Source organism: Hibiscus syriacus, unplaced genomic scaffold (genome assembly GCF_006381635.1).
Source record: "Hibiscus syriacus cultivar Baekdansim isolate YM2019G1 unplaced genomic scaffold, ASM638163v2 tig00110435_pilon, whole genome shotgun sequence".
NCBI classification, from domain to species: Eukaryota; Viridiplantae; Streptophyta; class Magnoliopsida; order Malvales; family Malvaceae; genus Hibiscus; species Hibiscus syriacus.
Window position 1 is genome coordinate 582,068 of NW_024062736.1, and position 14,550 is coordinate 596,617.

Genomic DNA, 14,550 nt, shown 5'->3' on the forward strand with positions numbered 1-14,550 from the left:
ATTAAATCAAAATTAGAAACTTGTTTATTTAATAAAAATATAATTTTTAAATATACCTCAAATAATGGTTGTGTTCTTAATCTCACTCAAAGCCTTCAATAATTAGGGTCTATCAAAATAGCATATCCCCCCACTAGCATTACAATATAACACCACCCATCCACTCCGAGAATATTTTGAATACATGTGCAGGCCATGCCATGCATACATCACCACCATCCACCCTCTTCAACACTTTCATTATTTATTTAAAATACCCTTGACGCAATATTGCTTTATTTCAACATCTTTTCATAACTTTAAAATAATCATAGTAGGAACGAAAATAAATAAGTAATTAAACGAAGGGCCACCGATAGTTCTTATTTACTCAATTCATATAGGAATTTCACAAATTATATTTAATCTATATTGTAAAAATACATATAAGATATTAGTAAATAAATATTTTTCTTAAAACAGATATTAGTCTAATTCAAAAAATATATTATTGATTTTTCCAAAAAAGATAAAAATTTTATTTTAATGACGTTAACCAAGATCGACATCCTTTTATTAAAATTAAAAAAGAAAGAAAGAAAGAAGTACAAAGTTGGAGCGACGACCATCCGCGGAAACAAGGAGCCGCTCGCGCCTGCGGCTTTGGAATCTAATCTTCGTCACGCCATTTCCATTTCCTCTATCCCATCAAACAGTTCATGGCACTTCCCCCTATAAACGCACCAATAGATGAACATTTGAAACAGTAAAATAAAATTTATTAGGATGATGTTGCATATTCAATAAGTACGGATAAATATCGTTAATGATGAATATTATTAAATTAGTTTATAAAATGTTAAATCATAAATTATTAAATATTATAAAATTATATGAATATAATACATTAACCGGAACAAAACCACTGCCAAACTAACCTGACCCTAACCCTTGGGTTTGATTTCAACCCATTTTCGTCCCTTTAAAACCCTCCAAAATGGCTCCCTTCCAACCCTTAATTTCCCTTGTCTCTCTCTTCCCTTACCTTTGCCAGTTCCATTTCCTCATTTTAATTTTTCTCACTTGTTTTCTTGTAAACCAACGATCAGCCAGTCGACCTTGGGAAGCTTAGGAAATATTGGGGTTCAACTTTTTTGCGAGGAGGAGGAGGAAAGAGTAGTAATTGCTGCTGTTATTGAGCCATGAGTTGCAACGGATGCCGAGTCTTACGAAAAGGATGCAGCGAGTCATGTATTTTACGTCCATGTCTGCAATGGATCGACAGTCCCGAAGCGCAAGGCCATGCGACCGCTTTCGTTTCCAAGTTCTTTGGTCGTGCCGGGCTCAAGTCGTTCATCTCCGCCGTTCCAGAATCTCAACGTCCTGGTATCGGCGCTCAACTTCCCCTTCATGATGTTTTATTTCTGGATTTTCATTTGATTGCGAATTCTCATTGGTTTCTTATATATATATCAGCTTTATTCCAATCACTTTTGTTCGAAGCTTGTGGGAGAACGGTGAATCCTGTGAACGGAGCCGTCGGTCTTTTATGGACAGGGAACTGGCGTGTTTGCCAAGCGGCAGTGGAAACCGTCTTACGAGGAGGAACTCTAAGGGCGATGCCTGAACTTATGGCTCCCACACCATCCGATGAAACATCGGAAGCTACAATTATCTACACGTTGAAGTTGCAAGAAACATCGATGAATCTTAACTCGAACTGTCGGTTTTCCTGTTCGAGATCTAAGGTTTCACCTAAGCGTATCAGAGTCGAAGAATTCAGTAAATTTCATTCGTCTGATCTAGATCTTCGCCTGACTCCAAGATCCACGGGCAATGGGCTCTCCCATAAAAGACGACCCGGGAATCCGTCGTTGAACTCGGAGGAATCTGTTACGACTACATGTTTTGAAAGTGGTTTTGCAGCTCAAACCGGAGAAGCAGATAAAAAGTTATTAAACTTGTTTGTCTGAAGAGAAAATAAAAAGTTTTCTTTTATTGGTGAATCTAACATTGAAACTTGAAAGGACCTTGTTTGCTGCAATATTCTCCTGTTCTACCACATCTTTTTTGGGGTTTAGATATTTTCTTTTTGTAATTCTGGGGAGTAGTTTTACCCGGAGTTGAATTTTCCGGCGAGTTTTTTTTTTGGGGGGGGGGGGGGGAGTAAGTGACCGGCACTGGATTTCTCTCTTTTGTTTTTTGCTTTACAGTGTTGAAACTGTTAAAATGGAGAGAAAACTGAGAGTTGGTCGGTGATTCTTAAAATCAACCCTTTTTGTTTCTACTTTGTTATATTTTCATCTTCTTCGTGATTAGTGATGAATGTACGACATTAATAAATAAAAAGTTATTACAAGTTTCCCATATAGATAATAGTTTTTATTACCTTATATCTAAAATAATTTTCGGATCAATAAAATGTCTAAATATTACAGTTCCTACCGTCGAATATATTTTATTTGATCACTGTTGACATGAGATTATAAACCGTAGAAAAACCAACATTTATGCCTTCACATCATTTATGTTATCTGAAATTTTCTCTCATATTTATATAGAATAACTTTAGTTGATATCAGATGATTTTTTTATTTTGACACAATAAAGAATATGATACCCTAAGCTTAAACGTAAACTATCTTCCATCCAACCCTAATCTATTTTTAAACCATGAACTATTGAACAATTAATTTGACCAAGAACATCTTTTAGTTAGAGTGTTCCGTAGGATACAAAAGTGTCTAATCAATCGTATTTTTATTAAATATTGTTGATCAGAGAAATCTAAAATAAATTATATTTATATAAATATTTTAAATATTATTTCATTATTACTTTATAAAAGTATTATTTTTGAAAAACTGTCATCTTTTAATTTCATAAAACATTTTTAATATAAAATGAACAAGAAAATAAAAAGTTACTAATGAAATCGTACCATCAAAGAATAATAACTACGTGGCGATAAGTGTAAGCCTCTATTTTCAATTAAAAAAAAGCAGAAGACTGTTTCAGCGGAACCAACAAGAGTGTAGAGTAGAGCGCAAGTGGGGTGCACCAAAATGGTACCTTTGAAACTCATCCCCACAAAAACCAATGTTCTTCCACGGTCATTGCATCGTGTCCCCCACTATCCAGTACCAGCGCGTCATCCTCCAAATTACAATTAAACCCCCCTGCAGATTGCGTCATTGAGATCGTCATACTTATCCACAACAAAAATTAGCATTAAGAAGAAAAAACCAGAGAGAAATGAATTGGGATGGAATTTCCAAGGAAAGAGGACCTTTCCGGCGGTTGCAGCAGGCGGCATTTGGAGTGCGCAAAGAGGCGTAAGAATGTACTTATTGGCAGGGGCGAATAGAAACCTTGGATTCTCATGAATCACAACATGACATGTTCGGAATCCATGTATATACACGCAGTTAACTAACTCAGACAACCAGACAAATGTTCCTTTTTTTTAAAAAAAAATTATATCATTTAAATCCACTGAAATTATTTCTATGTTTGTTTGTGAAGTGTAGATTAGACCTAGAAGGCTTGGTTCATATGGATGATAAAACCTTTTGATAAATCTCCGTCGTTTACCTTTGTTTTCCCTTTTTATTTTCAATCGTTTTACATATATTTTTCATGTGTTTCGTAATAAAGCTGTCTATAGTTGGAATTTCAAAATAATTAAATGCTTATTTGTTCAAGATCGTGGTCGTAAAATCAAACTGAATTCACTAATTGAACCAGTTAAATTAAAAATAAATTTATTGTATAATTGAATCATTTAAATCAAGTAAAAAATCAGAGAATTGATGAAAAATACGAACCTGGAAATATTTTTAAAATGGTTACCTTTAATTTGAGGTTTTCCATCATGTTTGGACTCATTTTAATCCTTATTTAATATATATATATATATATATATTATTTATTACTTTTAAAAAAACTAAATAGTAAATAGTAACAATTTTCTCCTATAGGCTGTCATTATCGGAGAAAATTAGTTAACTAAAAAAACTTTAAAAAATAAATAGAATAAATAAATTATTTTGATAATCATATGATGATGGCTTCATTATCTAATATCTTCCATTAAAGACTGATTAGTTTTGATTTTCGATGAACAACTAACTGCAAACGCCTACATGATCCGACACGCCCAACTAAAAACCAAGCTAACTAGCACTAGTTCAGATTTTAAACTCGTTTCAAATCTCGCACGTGTTACATTGACCTTCATGACTCCAAAAGAAGGCTAAAAAGAACTTGATTGCTTCATGCCCTAAATCTCTTTTCTTTCTACTTTCTCATCCACTGATTAATTTTTCCCTGTAATTCAAAACAACTGAATTCAGTCTCATAGTTCGTTATTTCAGGTGGGTTTTACCTTCTTTCTATTTTTGGGCTTTCTTTCAGTGTTTCACTGTCTGGGTTTTTTGTTGTTGTTTTGTTTTGGGGTTTTACGAGTAAAGCTGTATTTTTTAGTGTATGGAATTTGCTCGTGTTTTCTTTAAGGTGCTTTGACTTGAGATTGGAAGGCTTTAAGTTTGTAGCTTTGTGGGTCTGGATTTCTGTTTGAGTTTTGGTTTTTGATTGATTGATTAGTTAAATGAAGTTAATTTACTGTTTACTCTACTTTTTTATTATATGGGTTTTGTTAATTTTGCTTGAATTTTAGTACTTTTGGAATTGGACGATTTCAGGAAAAACTGTTTTTGATCACCATTTGACTATGTTAATAGATGACATGACATTAGGGTTTTTGATATTTTTTTTGGTTGAGAATTAAGTTGATTTTTCATGGATATTGATGGTTTTCCATTCTTTGGGTGAAGTTTTAGACTTTGGTTGATAGTGATGAACTCGGAAACCCAAATGCCTGCCAGTCATAAAATTTGTAGAGTAGATACTTTAGAGCTGAAATCCCAGATTGTAAGGAAGATCGGGCGCATAAAAGCCGAGAAGTACTTCAATCTGCTCACAAGATTTTTGAGCCTTAAGATTTGCAAACCTGAGTTTGATAAGCTTTGCATCGGTACAATTGGGAGAGAAAATGTCCGTCTTCATAATAATCTCCTCAGATCAATTATTAGAAATGCTTCAGTTTCAAAGACTCCTCCACCGATAGCGAACAATTTGGAAGGTTCTTTAAGTGTTAAAGTGTTAAATGGGTATCAAAGAAGTAATCTTCAGTCACTGTGCAAAGACTTTCCTCAATCCTCTCGTAAGAGTAGGACTCCAAATCTTCACGATCGCAAGTTAAGGGACCGCCCAAGACCTTTAGGGCCTCATGGGAAGAGCCATAACACTGCTTGCGAAGATGCAGTTCGTAAAGTACAAGAACAACAGAGTGCTACCGAGTTGCTTTCTTTGGGTAGCAGACCGCCGGGATCCGTTGAGGATGGAGAAGAAGTCGATCAAGCTACGGGAAGTCCAAGCATTTACAGTAGGATTCCTGTGAGTGCTCCGCTTGGCATCACTTTGAATGCTAAAGGAATGCGTAAGGTACCATGGAATGGATCGGCATCTGATACCGAGACTTGTTATTTTCGGGGTGAACTACCTGATACTGGTTCTTTGAGGGAAAGGTTGGAAAAGAAGTTGGAGATGGAAGGATTGAATATCTCAGTAGATTGTCCAGATTTGTTGAACAATAGCCTTGATGTTTACATGAAGAGATTGATAAAACCTTGTTTGGAACTGGCTGGTACGAGGTCCAGGCAAAAACTTATTGACCGGGGCCAGAATCTGTCCATGGACTATTTGGATGGGATGCAGCCTATGAGGTATGCACCGAATCAAAGAGGCCCTGTTTCTGCATCAATGTTAGACTTTCAAGTTGCGATGGAGATGAATCCCCTGATTCTCGGAGTAGACTGGCCAACACAACTCGAGAAGGTGTGCCTGCTTGCTTCAGAAGAGTGAGAACCAAAACTAATTGGCTTCATGATTCGAGTTAAACTGGATTCCAGCCAGAGCAATTTTGAGTTATTTCGATTTTGACGTTCACACTAACATTGGTCTCGAGCATATCATTTTTATATAATAAATGAAGTAAACAAGTAAAAAGGTTACTAGAGTTTCGGATAAAGCTGCTTATATTGTAAATATGTCATGGCTTTGAATTATCCTGGAGGAGTGATGTCTCAACTAGGTGAAATCCAATGATATTGACACTTACACTAGCAACTATTTCCACCTGATATCTATAGCTTTGTTCCAGGTAACACCTGTTTTCATAATAATAGAGCATATCTTCGGTTTTTCTGGCCTGGCCCGCTGTTGTTGAATTTGTCCTGTGAAAGCTACTTGTTCCTTTCATGGATCTTATTGGCCAGGTAACGATATCTCATGTTCGTTGTTTAGTTTGTTATGCATCGCTTGGATATTAAATCTAATGCTTCTAAGCTCTTAATCGATCCTGTGCCAGTTCTTGATTTGGATGACGATTCTGCTGAAATACGGAGATGATTGAAACTGTACCGATACTTGATCGTTTCCGAGTAGTTAGTTTCTTGCGGAATCTGAATTGGATCAGATATAGAGAAATATGGAACCTATTATTGCAGTGATATGGAAGATCATAGTGCAACTAATGTTTGATTGATTTGTTCAGTTGAATTTGTTACTTTTTTTTCCTTGTAATGTTAGGCATGTTCTTGTTTGGATCATAAACATGGACATGCTAGAAAATGAATTCTCGGCCCTAGCAAATGAAAATATTTGTCTGATGGATCATACGTACTCTCATGTATCTGACTTTCAGTTTTTTCTCAACCATAAAATCATTTCCAAATATCCATTTTCTGGTGAATGATTTCAGATAACTGTCTCATTTGGTACCATCTTATCCTTTAGCAAAAGAATATTAATTGATGATTCAATCAAGAAAAAATTGCAATTATAAAACATACTAGAAATTACAATATAATCAATCAGAGTTTCAGAGAAGTAGCTTTTAGACTGGCAAAAACCTCCATGATATCACCTATGATCACCATGAATGATGTGGTATCAAACATAAAGATGACACTATTTACAGAAATATCATACAAAAGAAGCAGATATGGAAAAAGAGGTGGGGGGGGGAGGTCCAAGAATCATGGTGCCCCTAGAAGAAGAAAAAGAGAGAGAAGTAGATGAGAGCTACAAGTTGGTTCAAGCCTTGTAATTAACACAGACATTAAACACTTCAGAAAATGGTAATGATAATTTAGGCAAAGCAACATGTGGTGTCAAGATATGGAGTGCCTCCTATCCTTGGCTGGTCTTGTTCGACCTTTGCCATCGGGACCTGAAACTCTGTCTGCCCGGATGAAGGGATAAAGCCGTCCTAGTTTTTTGGAAACTGAATTCATGAATGATTTTCTAGGCAAAGGAGGCTTATCAGATGATGGCGTTAAATTTCCCATTGGATTGCTTACTGCTGATTTTGCTGATGTTGATTTCTCTATTTCTTTCAATCTCATTTTCATTTTCACTAGCTCTAGTTTCAAGTCCTCATTCTCTCTTTTCAAGCTTGAAAGTTCACCTGAAGCTGGGTGGATGTCAGTAGGGTATAAATTCACCCTGGAAGAAATGACACCAGGGGAATCTCCACTCGAGACACTTCCATTCATGACATCTCGAAGGCGTTGCTGCTCGTAGTAAAGGACTTGAACCACGGCTTGGACTGGAAGCCGGTCGTTTTGAGCTGCGTGAGCACAGGCCTCCCGTGAGAGTTTCTGGCAATCCATTAAGCTGCAAACTTTCTTCCTCTCCAAGTCAGTTATAGTGGGATGAGCCTATTAATTGTAATCAGAAGGCGAATTAAAATGAAATCATTGTGGAATATAACTTGTTTATCAAAAAGATCATAAAAGAGATGTTATATATCTACGGCTCTGTACATCCCATCCTCTGGTACCCTCGATTGTTCAGGAATCAGTTCAGCGAGACCGATGAATTTCGATACAGATAGATTACGGTCGGATGCTAGTTCGACTAGGTAGCTCTCCATTAGCTTTCCCACTCTTTCCAAGTCACTTGGTGGAGGAGAAATGTACTCATCTTCTTCTTTGTAACCAAAATGGCTGCCTTCAGTATCATATTCAATGTAGTTCGTCAAGATTTGCTGCACAGTGTCGACATCGAACAATGTATCCCCAGTAAAAGAATAAGCAGGAATCAAAAGATCATCTAAAACAGCCTGTCCTAATTGCAAGGCCATCCTTTTCTCCAAATCGAGTCGACAAGCAACAGTTGTTTCGAGGTATAATGCTGCACGAAGCAACAAGGATAGAAAGCTTACGGACAATGCATTTTTCTCTCTAGGCAGAAGACTCACTATGGTTTCCAACACAACCCTTTTATCGTGTTCTTGTCGTGGCTCGATTTTCTTCCTCCCCTTTCCGTATACCTCCTGCAAAAAAAAGGAGTCTGCACTGCACTTTTAGACATCAAGCATATATCCGGTAAACAAGTCTATTATGTTGGTTTGGGGTCTCACCAAACCTCTAAGAGCTTTTTGTGCATAAAGCATAAGCACTGGACCAAGATCATACTGTTTAAAACCTCTTGCCATCATTGCAATCAGAACCCGTTGGAAGATGTCGATTCGAAGAACGGTCAAATCTTCAGCCCACCAATCAACAATAGGTTTCGAGCTAGCGAATGTCGAAGAAATGGCACTATCATTGCCACTATCAGACCTGCTAGACATGCAAAACTGGCTCTCTTTGCAAGCTAAAAACGCAACTGCATCTATGCACCGGCTCACCAATTTAACCTCCTCTGCAATTGGCAGGAGGATTTGAGACATGTAAGACAGAAACAGCTCCAGATAGGCTATTAAGTACCACTTCATTCAAGTAGGCTTCAGTTCTTCCCACAAGGTTTCCAACTGCATAGTCCTTGGTCATCTCGAGATACTCAGCGGCACATCTTAGCATCACAATGTTTTCGGTGCTTATCTCGAAATTTATCCCATAACAGAATTTAGCTATGAGTTCAAACGCATCTGCTCCGCCTGGAACATTGGGGATTTCTATGACCGAAAGATCAGCATCATTGGATTCTGATACAACTTTCCTTATGTAGCCACTCTTAGAGACCAATGGAAACTGGAAATCAAGTAGAAAATAAGCTCAAAAAGTGCACAATTCTGCCATAAATTCAACAAAATCTTGATGCTAACTTGGTTTGCTTGTCATCCTAATGAATGGGAAATGGAATCATATGTTTCCCAAAATCAAAAGTATTTGATTTCTACCTTATGCAGTGAAAAAGAAACTCCTCCAACTTGAACTGTGACATCACTGGGGATCTCCTGTGAGAAAATCCTGGGAAAAGGGGGTCAAGTTATTAATTTAAGCAGCCAACTCATACAAATTGATACCTGTTAATGAAAAAAAGGGGATTGTTAGGTATGGCTCATAAATATACCAGTAAAGAGGACAGGAGATGGAGCGGAGTGAGCGAACGCAGCGAACATCAACTGTCCTTACAAAGAAAGTCTCGTTGTGGGGTTACAAATTATGTGGGTTGGGGGGGTGCGGGGGCTATGCCCCCGCGGTACGGTACAGGGTTGATTTTGTAATTATGTACCAGGGTTTTCTATTATAAATAGAGATGTAACCTAGACCTAAAAAATTATTGAATAAAACTTCTAGCGCCGCCTAGGCACCGAAGACGTAAGCACATTGCCAAACCTCGTAAAATTCTCGTGTTCTTTCGTTTTCTTTACCCGTTTTCGTCAACAATTGGTATCAGATGTCAGGAGCAAAATTCGAAGTCGCGAAATTCGATGGTCAGGGTAACTTCGGATTATGGCAAACGAGGGTGAAGGATCTATTGGCGCAGCAAGGGATCTTGAAGGCTTTGCGACCTACAAAGCCGGCGTCGATGGATGAGGAAGATTGGGAAGAATTGCAGCAGCGAGCGGCAGGAACCATACGATTATGCTTGGCGGACGAGGTCATGTATCACGTCATGCATCTATCGTCTCCAGACGAAATTTGGAGGAAGTTGGAAAGTCAGTTTATGTCCAAATCCTTAACGACAAAACTGTATCTAAAGCAACGGTTGTATGGGCTGAAGATGCAGGACGATCACGATTTGGCGTAACACGTGAATGTCTTCAATCAAATCGTTTCTGATCTGGCTCGGCTTGATGTGAAAATTGAGGATGAAGACAGAGCGATGATTCTGTTGTGTTCGTTGCCTTCCTCTTACGAACACATGGTGACTACTCTTACATATGGGAAAGAGACTATCAACGTTGAGGAGATTACTGCAGCCTTGTTGGCTCACAACCAGCGGAAGCAGAATGCAGGGGAAAGCTCTCAAGCCGATAGCTTATATGTCAAGGGTAATCGAGATCGTGGACGGAAGCCAGAGAAGGTAGGGTCCGGGAAGCGGAATTCCAGATCCAAATCCAGGGATAAGAAGACGATTCACTGTTACAAGTGCAAGGAGGCGGGACATATGAAGCGAGACTGTCCGAAGTTGAAAAAGCAGACTGATGAGAAGCGTGATGGCTCATCCAAGTCTGTGAACGTAGTCGAGGATGATACTTCTGATTGCAGTGAGGGTGATATGCTTTCTATTTCAACGACACAATTGACGGATGCTTGGATTCTTGATTCTGGATGTTCTTATCACATCACGCCAAATAGGGAATGGTTTTCGACATACAGGCCGGTTAATTCTGGTTCGGTTTATTTGGGTGATGATCGATGTTGCAATATTGTTGGTATTGGTGATGTCAGAATGAAGATGCACGATGGCTCCGTTCGGACGTTGAGTGGTGTTCGACATATCCCAGACTTGAAGAAGAATTTGATTTCCTTGGGCACTTTGCACAAGAATGGTTTTATCCCTAAGGCTGACGAGGATAGGGAAACCATTCGGATTGTTAAAGGAGCATTGACTGTGATGAAAGGCAAGATGACTGCAGGGAATATCTACAGATTGTTAGGGAGTACCGTTGCAGGTGGAGTTCACTCTGTTGAGTCCTGTGATGATACGACAAAATTGTGGCATATGCGCCTTGCTCATCTTAGTGAACGTGGTATGGCAGAATTACACAAGAGAATCTTGTTGCATGGTGTCAAAAGTTGTAAGCTCGATTTTTGCAAGTATTGTGTTCTTGGTAAACAGACTAAAGTCCGTTTCAAGACTGCGAAGCACACAACTCAAGGGATTCTTGATTATGTGCATTCTGATGTATGGGGGCCTTCCACGACATCGTCTTTGGGTGGATCTAGGTACTATGTTACTTTTATTGATGATTTTTCACGGAAAGTTTGGGTGTATTTTTTGAAACAGAAATCTGAAGTTTTTGAGAAGTGAAAGCTGAGGTAGAAAACCAAACAGGACGAAAAATCAAGTGTTTGCGGTCTGACAATGGTACGGAGTACACAGATTCACAGTTCCTACAATTCTGTAAGGAGCATGGGATTCAGAGGCATTTTACAGTGCGCAAGACACCACAACAGAATGGTGTTGCGGAACGAATGAACAGGTCGTTGAATGAAAGAGCCAGATGTTTGCGGTTGAATGCGGGGCTTCCCAAACACTTCTGGGCTGAGGCTGTTAACATGGCGTGTTACCTTATCAACAGATCGCCAAGGGCATCGCTGGCTGGGAAAGTTGCAGAAGAGGTATGGACTGGTCATGATGTTAGTTTTGATAACTTACGGATTTTTGGTTGTCCTGCTTATGTGCATGTACCTGCTGATGAGAGATCCAAACTTGATGCAAAATCGAAGGAGTGCATTTTTCTGGGTTACAAGAAATGTGTCAAAGGATTCAAGTTCTGGGATCCAGTTGCGAAGAAAGTTGTGATTAGTAGAGATGTCGTTTTTGATGAACAGTCTATGTTGCAGCAGAAGCAAGACACGACAGTGGTAGATTTCGAGCAGTTTCCAGTTGAGAAACCAGAAACTTCTCAACCGACTTCTGGTGGTTCCACTACGGATGATTTGCAGGATTATAGTCTCTCCAGAGACAGGGTGAGACGGACGAATATAAAGCCTCCGAACAGATTGGGTTTTGAAGACTTGGTATCTTTTGCACTTACTGTTAGCAGTGATGATCCAGTTACTTTTCATGATGCCGTTACTAGTCAGGAAAACGACAAGTGGATGGCAGCCATGGTTGAGGAGATGGAGTCTTTGAATCACAATCACACATGGGAGTTAGTTCCCCTTCCTGAGGGTAAGAAGCCGATTGGTTGCAAATGGGTGTATAAGAAGAAACCAGCAGTAACAGAAAAAGAGGGGGAGAAGTTCAAGGCTCGTTTGGTAGCGAAGGGTTTTTCACAGCAGAAAGGAGTTGATTATGATGAAATCTTTTCTCCTGTGGTCAGGCACACTTCAATCCGAGCAGTACTTGCATTGGTGGCTAGTTGGGATTTGCATTTAGAGCAGATGGATGTTAAAACTGCTTTTTTGCATGGTGATTTAGAGGAGCAGATCTACATGCGGCAACCTGAAGGTTTCACTCAACCTGGAAACGAGCATTTAGTTTGCAGATTGAAGAAATCTTTGTACGGGTTAAAACAGTCTCCGAGACAGTGGTATAAACGGTTTGACTCCTATATGATCAAGATTGGCTACAACCGATGTGAGTATGATTGTTGTGTCTATGTTAAGAGCCTTGATGATGGTTCTTTTATTTTTCTATTACTGTATGTTGATGATATGTTGATTGCTGCGAAGAACATGGATGATGTTATCGGTTTGAAAACTTTATTGAGTCAGGAATTTGATATGAAAGATTTAGGTGCTGCAAAGAAAATTCTTGGAATGGAAATTTGCAGGGACAGAGACTCAAGGAAACTGCGGCTATCTCAACGGGGTTATGTTGAGAAAATGCTAGAAAGGTTTGCGATGAGCAGCGCGAAACCAGTTAGCACTCCATTGGCGAATCACTTTAAGCTCTCATCAGAACAGTGCCCTAAGACAGATAAGGAAGCTGAAAATATGGCAAAGGTTCCGTATTCTAATGTTGTTGGCTGCTTGATGTATGCGATGGTATGTACTCGTCCTGATTTAGCTCATGCTGTTAGTCAAGTTTGTAAGTACATGTCTAAACCTGGTAAGCAACATTGGGATGCAGTCAAGTGGATCTTTCGATACTTAAAGGGTACTGTGGGACATGGAATTGTTTTTGGGAGTCAGCGGGATAATCCTTTGGTTGTAGGATATGTGGATTCAGATTATGCAGGTGACTTGGATAATAGAAGATCTACGACAGGGTATGTGTTTACTCTTGGTGGAGGGCCTATTTGCTGGAAGTCTACTGTTCAATCTGTCGTGGCACTATCTACAACTGAAGCTGAATACATGGCAGCGGCTGAAGCTGCAAAAGAAGCTTTATGGCTTACTGGTTTAGTGAAGGAGTTGGGTGTTCAACAAGGTGGAGTTCAGTTGCTTTGTGATAATCAAAGTGCTATTCACTTGGCTAAGAATCAGGTGTATCGTGCTAGAACTAAACATATTGATGTAAGGTTCCACAAGATCAGAGAGTTGGTTGCATCTGGAGAGGTTTTGTTTCAGAAGGTACATACTGATGAGAATGCCGCTGATATGTTCACCAAGCCAGTTACGACAGACAAGTTCAAGCATTGCTTGGACTTGTTGAATGTTTCGAGTTGTTAAAGAAGCAAGGTAACCCAACCCACATTGAAGTTTTCAAGGGGCAGGATATTCGCCAAGGTGGAGATTTGTTAGGTATGGCTCATAAATATACCAGTAAAGAGGACAGGAGATGGAGCGGAGTGAGCGAACATCAACTGTCCTTACAAAGAAAGTCTCGTTGTGGGGTTACAAATTATGTGGGTTGGGGGCGGTACGGTACAGGGTTGATTTTGTAATTATGTACCAGGGTTTTCTATTATAAATAGAGATGTAACCTAGACCTAAAAAATTATTGAATAAAACTTCTAGCGCCGCCTAGGCACCAAGGACGTAAGCACATTGCCGAACCTCGTAAAATTCTCGTGTTCTTTCGTTTTCTTTACCCGTTTTCGTCAACAGGGATAATAAAGATACCACTCGCTGGTTCTCTTCATGGCTGTGGAAAGAAGATCCTTTTTAGATGACATGTTGAGACTGGTGGGTGCGGTTTCTTCCTTATCAAGAACCACCATGGAAGACACTGAAGAAATTTTGTAATGATCTTACCTGTAACTCCATTACACCATAGATGATGAGAACCTAGGCACAGAGAAATTCTGACACTATGCTTATAGCTATTACAAGGTTATAATGAAGCAACAGAAACATGTCATTTCCTTCACTGTTTTGTCGTTTTTCTTACCTTTAATGCTTTAATGAGAAGCTGGGACACAAGCTCAATGTCACGAAATTGGGCCTTTTCCCCACACTTTGGGCTATTTTGGCTATGTTGGGCCACATTTGGTCTTGGAGGTTGATAGAATAGTGTAGATTATTCTAGAACACTCAAGACTTGTACATATTCTAGAAGCATTCTAGAGTCTTCCATGTTAGGTAGGAAATAATGGAGAATTCTAGAGAATCTCTCCCTATCGTAGGATCAAATCAATCTCCACCGTCCATTGAGGAG

General features: G+C 39.1%; 2 protein-coding genes and 1 pseudogene across 4 annotated transcripts; 2 read left to right on the forward strand and 1 right to left on the reverse strand.

Moving 5' to 3' along the window:
• The first annotated feature begins 907 nt into the window (after positions 1-907).
• On the forward strand, positions 908-1,966 carry LOC120125617 (LOB domain-containing protein 38-like). The gene is made up of 2 exons (XM_039144005.1): positions 908-1,365; positions 1,456-1,966. Exons 1-2 carry the CDS (start codon positions 1,182-1,184, stop codon positions 1,950-1,952), a joined length of 681 nt encoding a protein of 226 aa, XP_038999936.1. The 5' UTR covers positions 908-1,181; the 3' UTR covers positions 1,953-1,966.
• Positions 1,967-4,168: 2,202 nt separating this feature from the next.
• LOC120125613 lies at positions 4,169-6,678 on the forward strand. 3 transcript variants are annotated; one of them, XR_005516377.1, is made up of 3 exons: positions 4,170-4,355; positions 4,815-6,317; positions 6,410-6,678. XR_005516377.1 is itself a non-coding variant. In XM_039143999.1 (2 exons), exon 2 carries the CDS (start codon positions 4,837-4,839, stop codon positions 5,902-5,904), a length of 1,068 nt encoding a protein of 355 aa, XP_038999930.1. In that variant the 5' UTR covers positions 4,169-4,355; positions 4,821-4,836; the 3' UTR covers positions 5,905-6,390. The 3 variants fall into 3 exon arrangements, 2 of the variants coding, with proteins under 2 accessions (XP_038999930.1, XP_038999929.1); XM_039143999.1 differs by lacking the exon at positions 6,410-6,678 and having other exon boundaries at positions 4,169-4,355; positions 4,821-6,390; XM_039143998.1 differs by lacking the exon at positions 6,410-6,678 and having other exon boundaries at positions 4,815-6,389.
• Positions 6,679-7,073: 395 nt separating this feature from the next.
• Positions 7,074-14,322, reverse strand: LOC120125677 (annotated as a pseudogene).
• Between the last annotated feature and the right edge of the window lie 228 nt (positions 14,323-14,550).

Bases quoted from the DNA above. Each gene is read 5' to 3' on its own strand.
- LOC120125617 (XM_039144005.1), top strand. From the start codon at position 1,182: ATGAGTTGCAACGGATGCCGAGTCTTACGAAAAGGATGCAGCGAGTCA. The intron at 1,366-1,455 runs GTATCGGCGCTC...TATATATATCAG, and splicing joins TCCAGAATCTCAACGTCCTG to CTTTATTCCAATCACTTTTG.
- LOC120125613 (XM_039143999.1), top strand. From the start codon at position 4,837: ATGAACTCGGAAACCCAAATGCCTGCCAGTCATAAAATTTGTAGAGTA.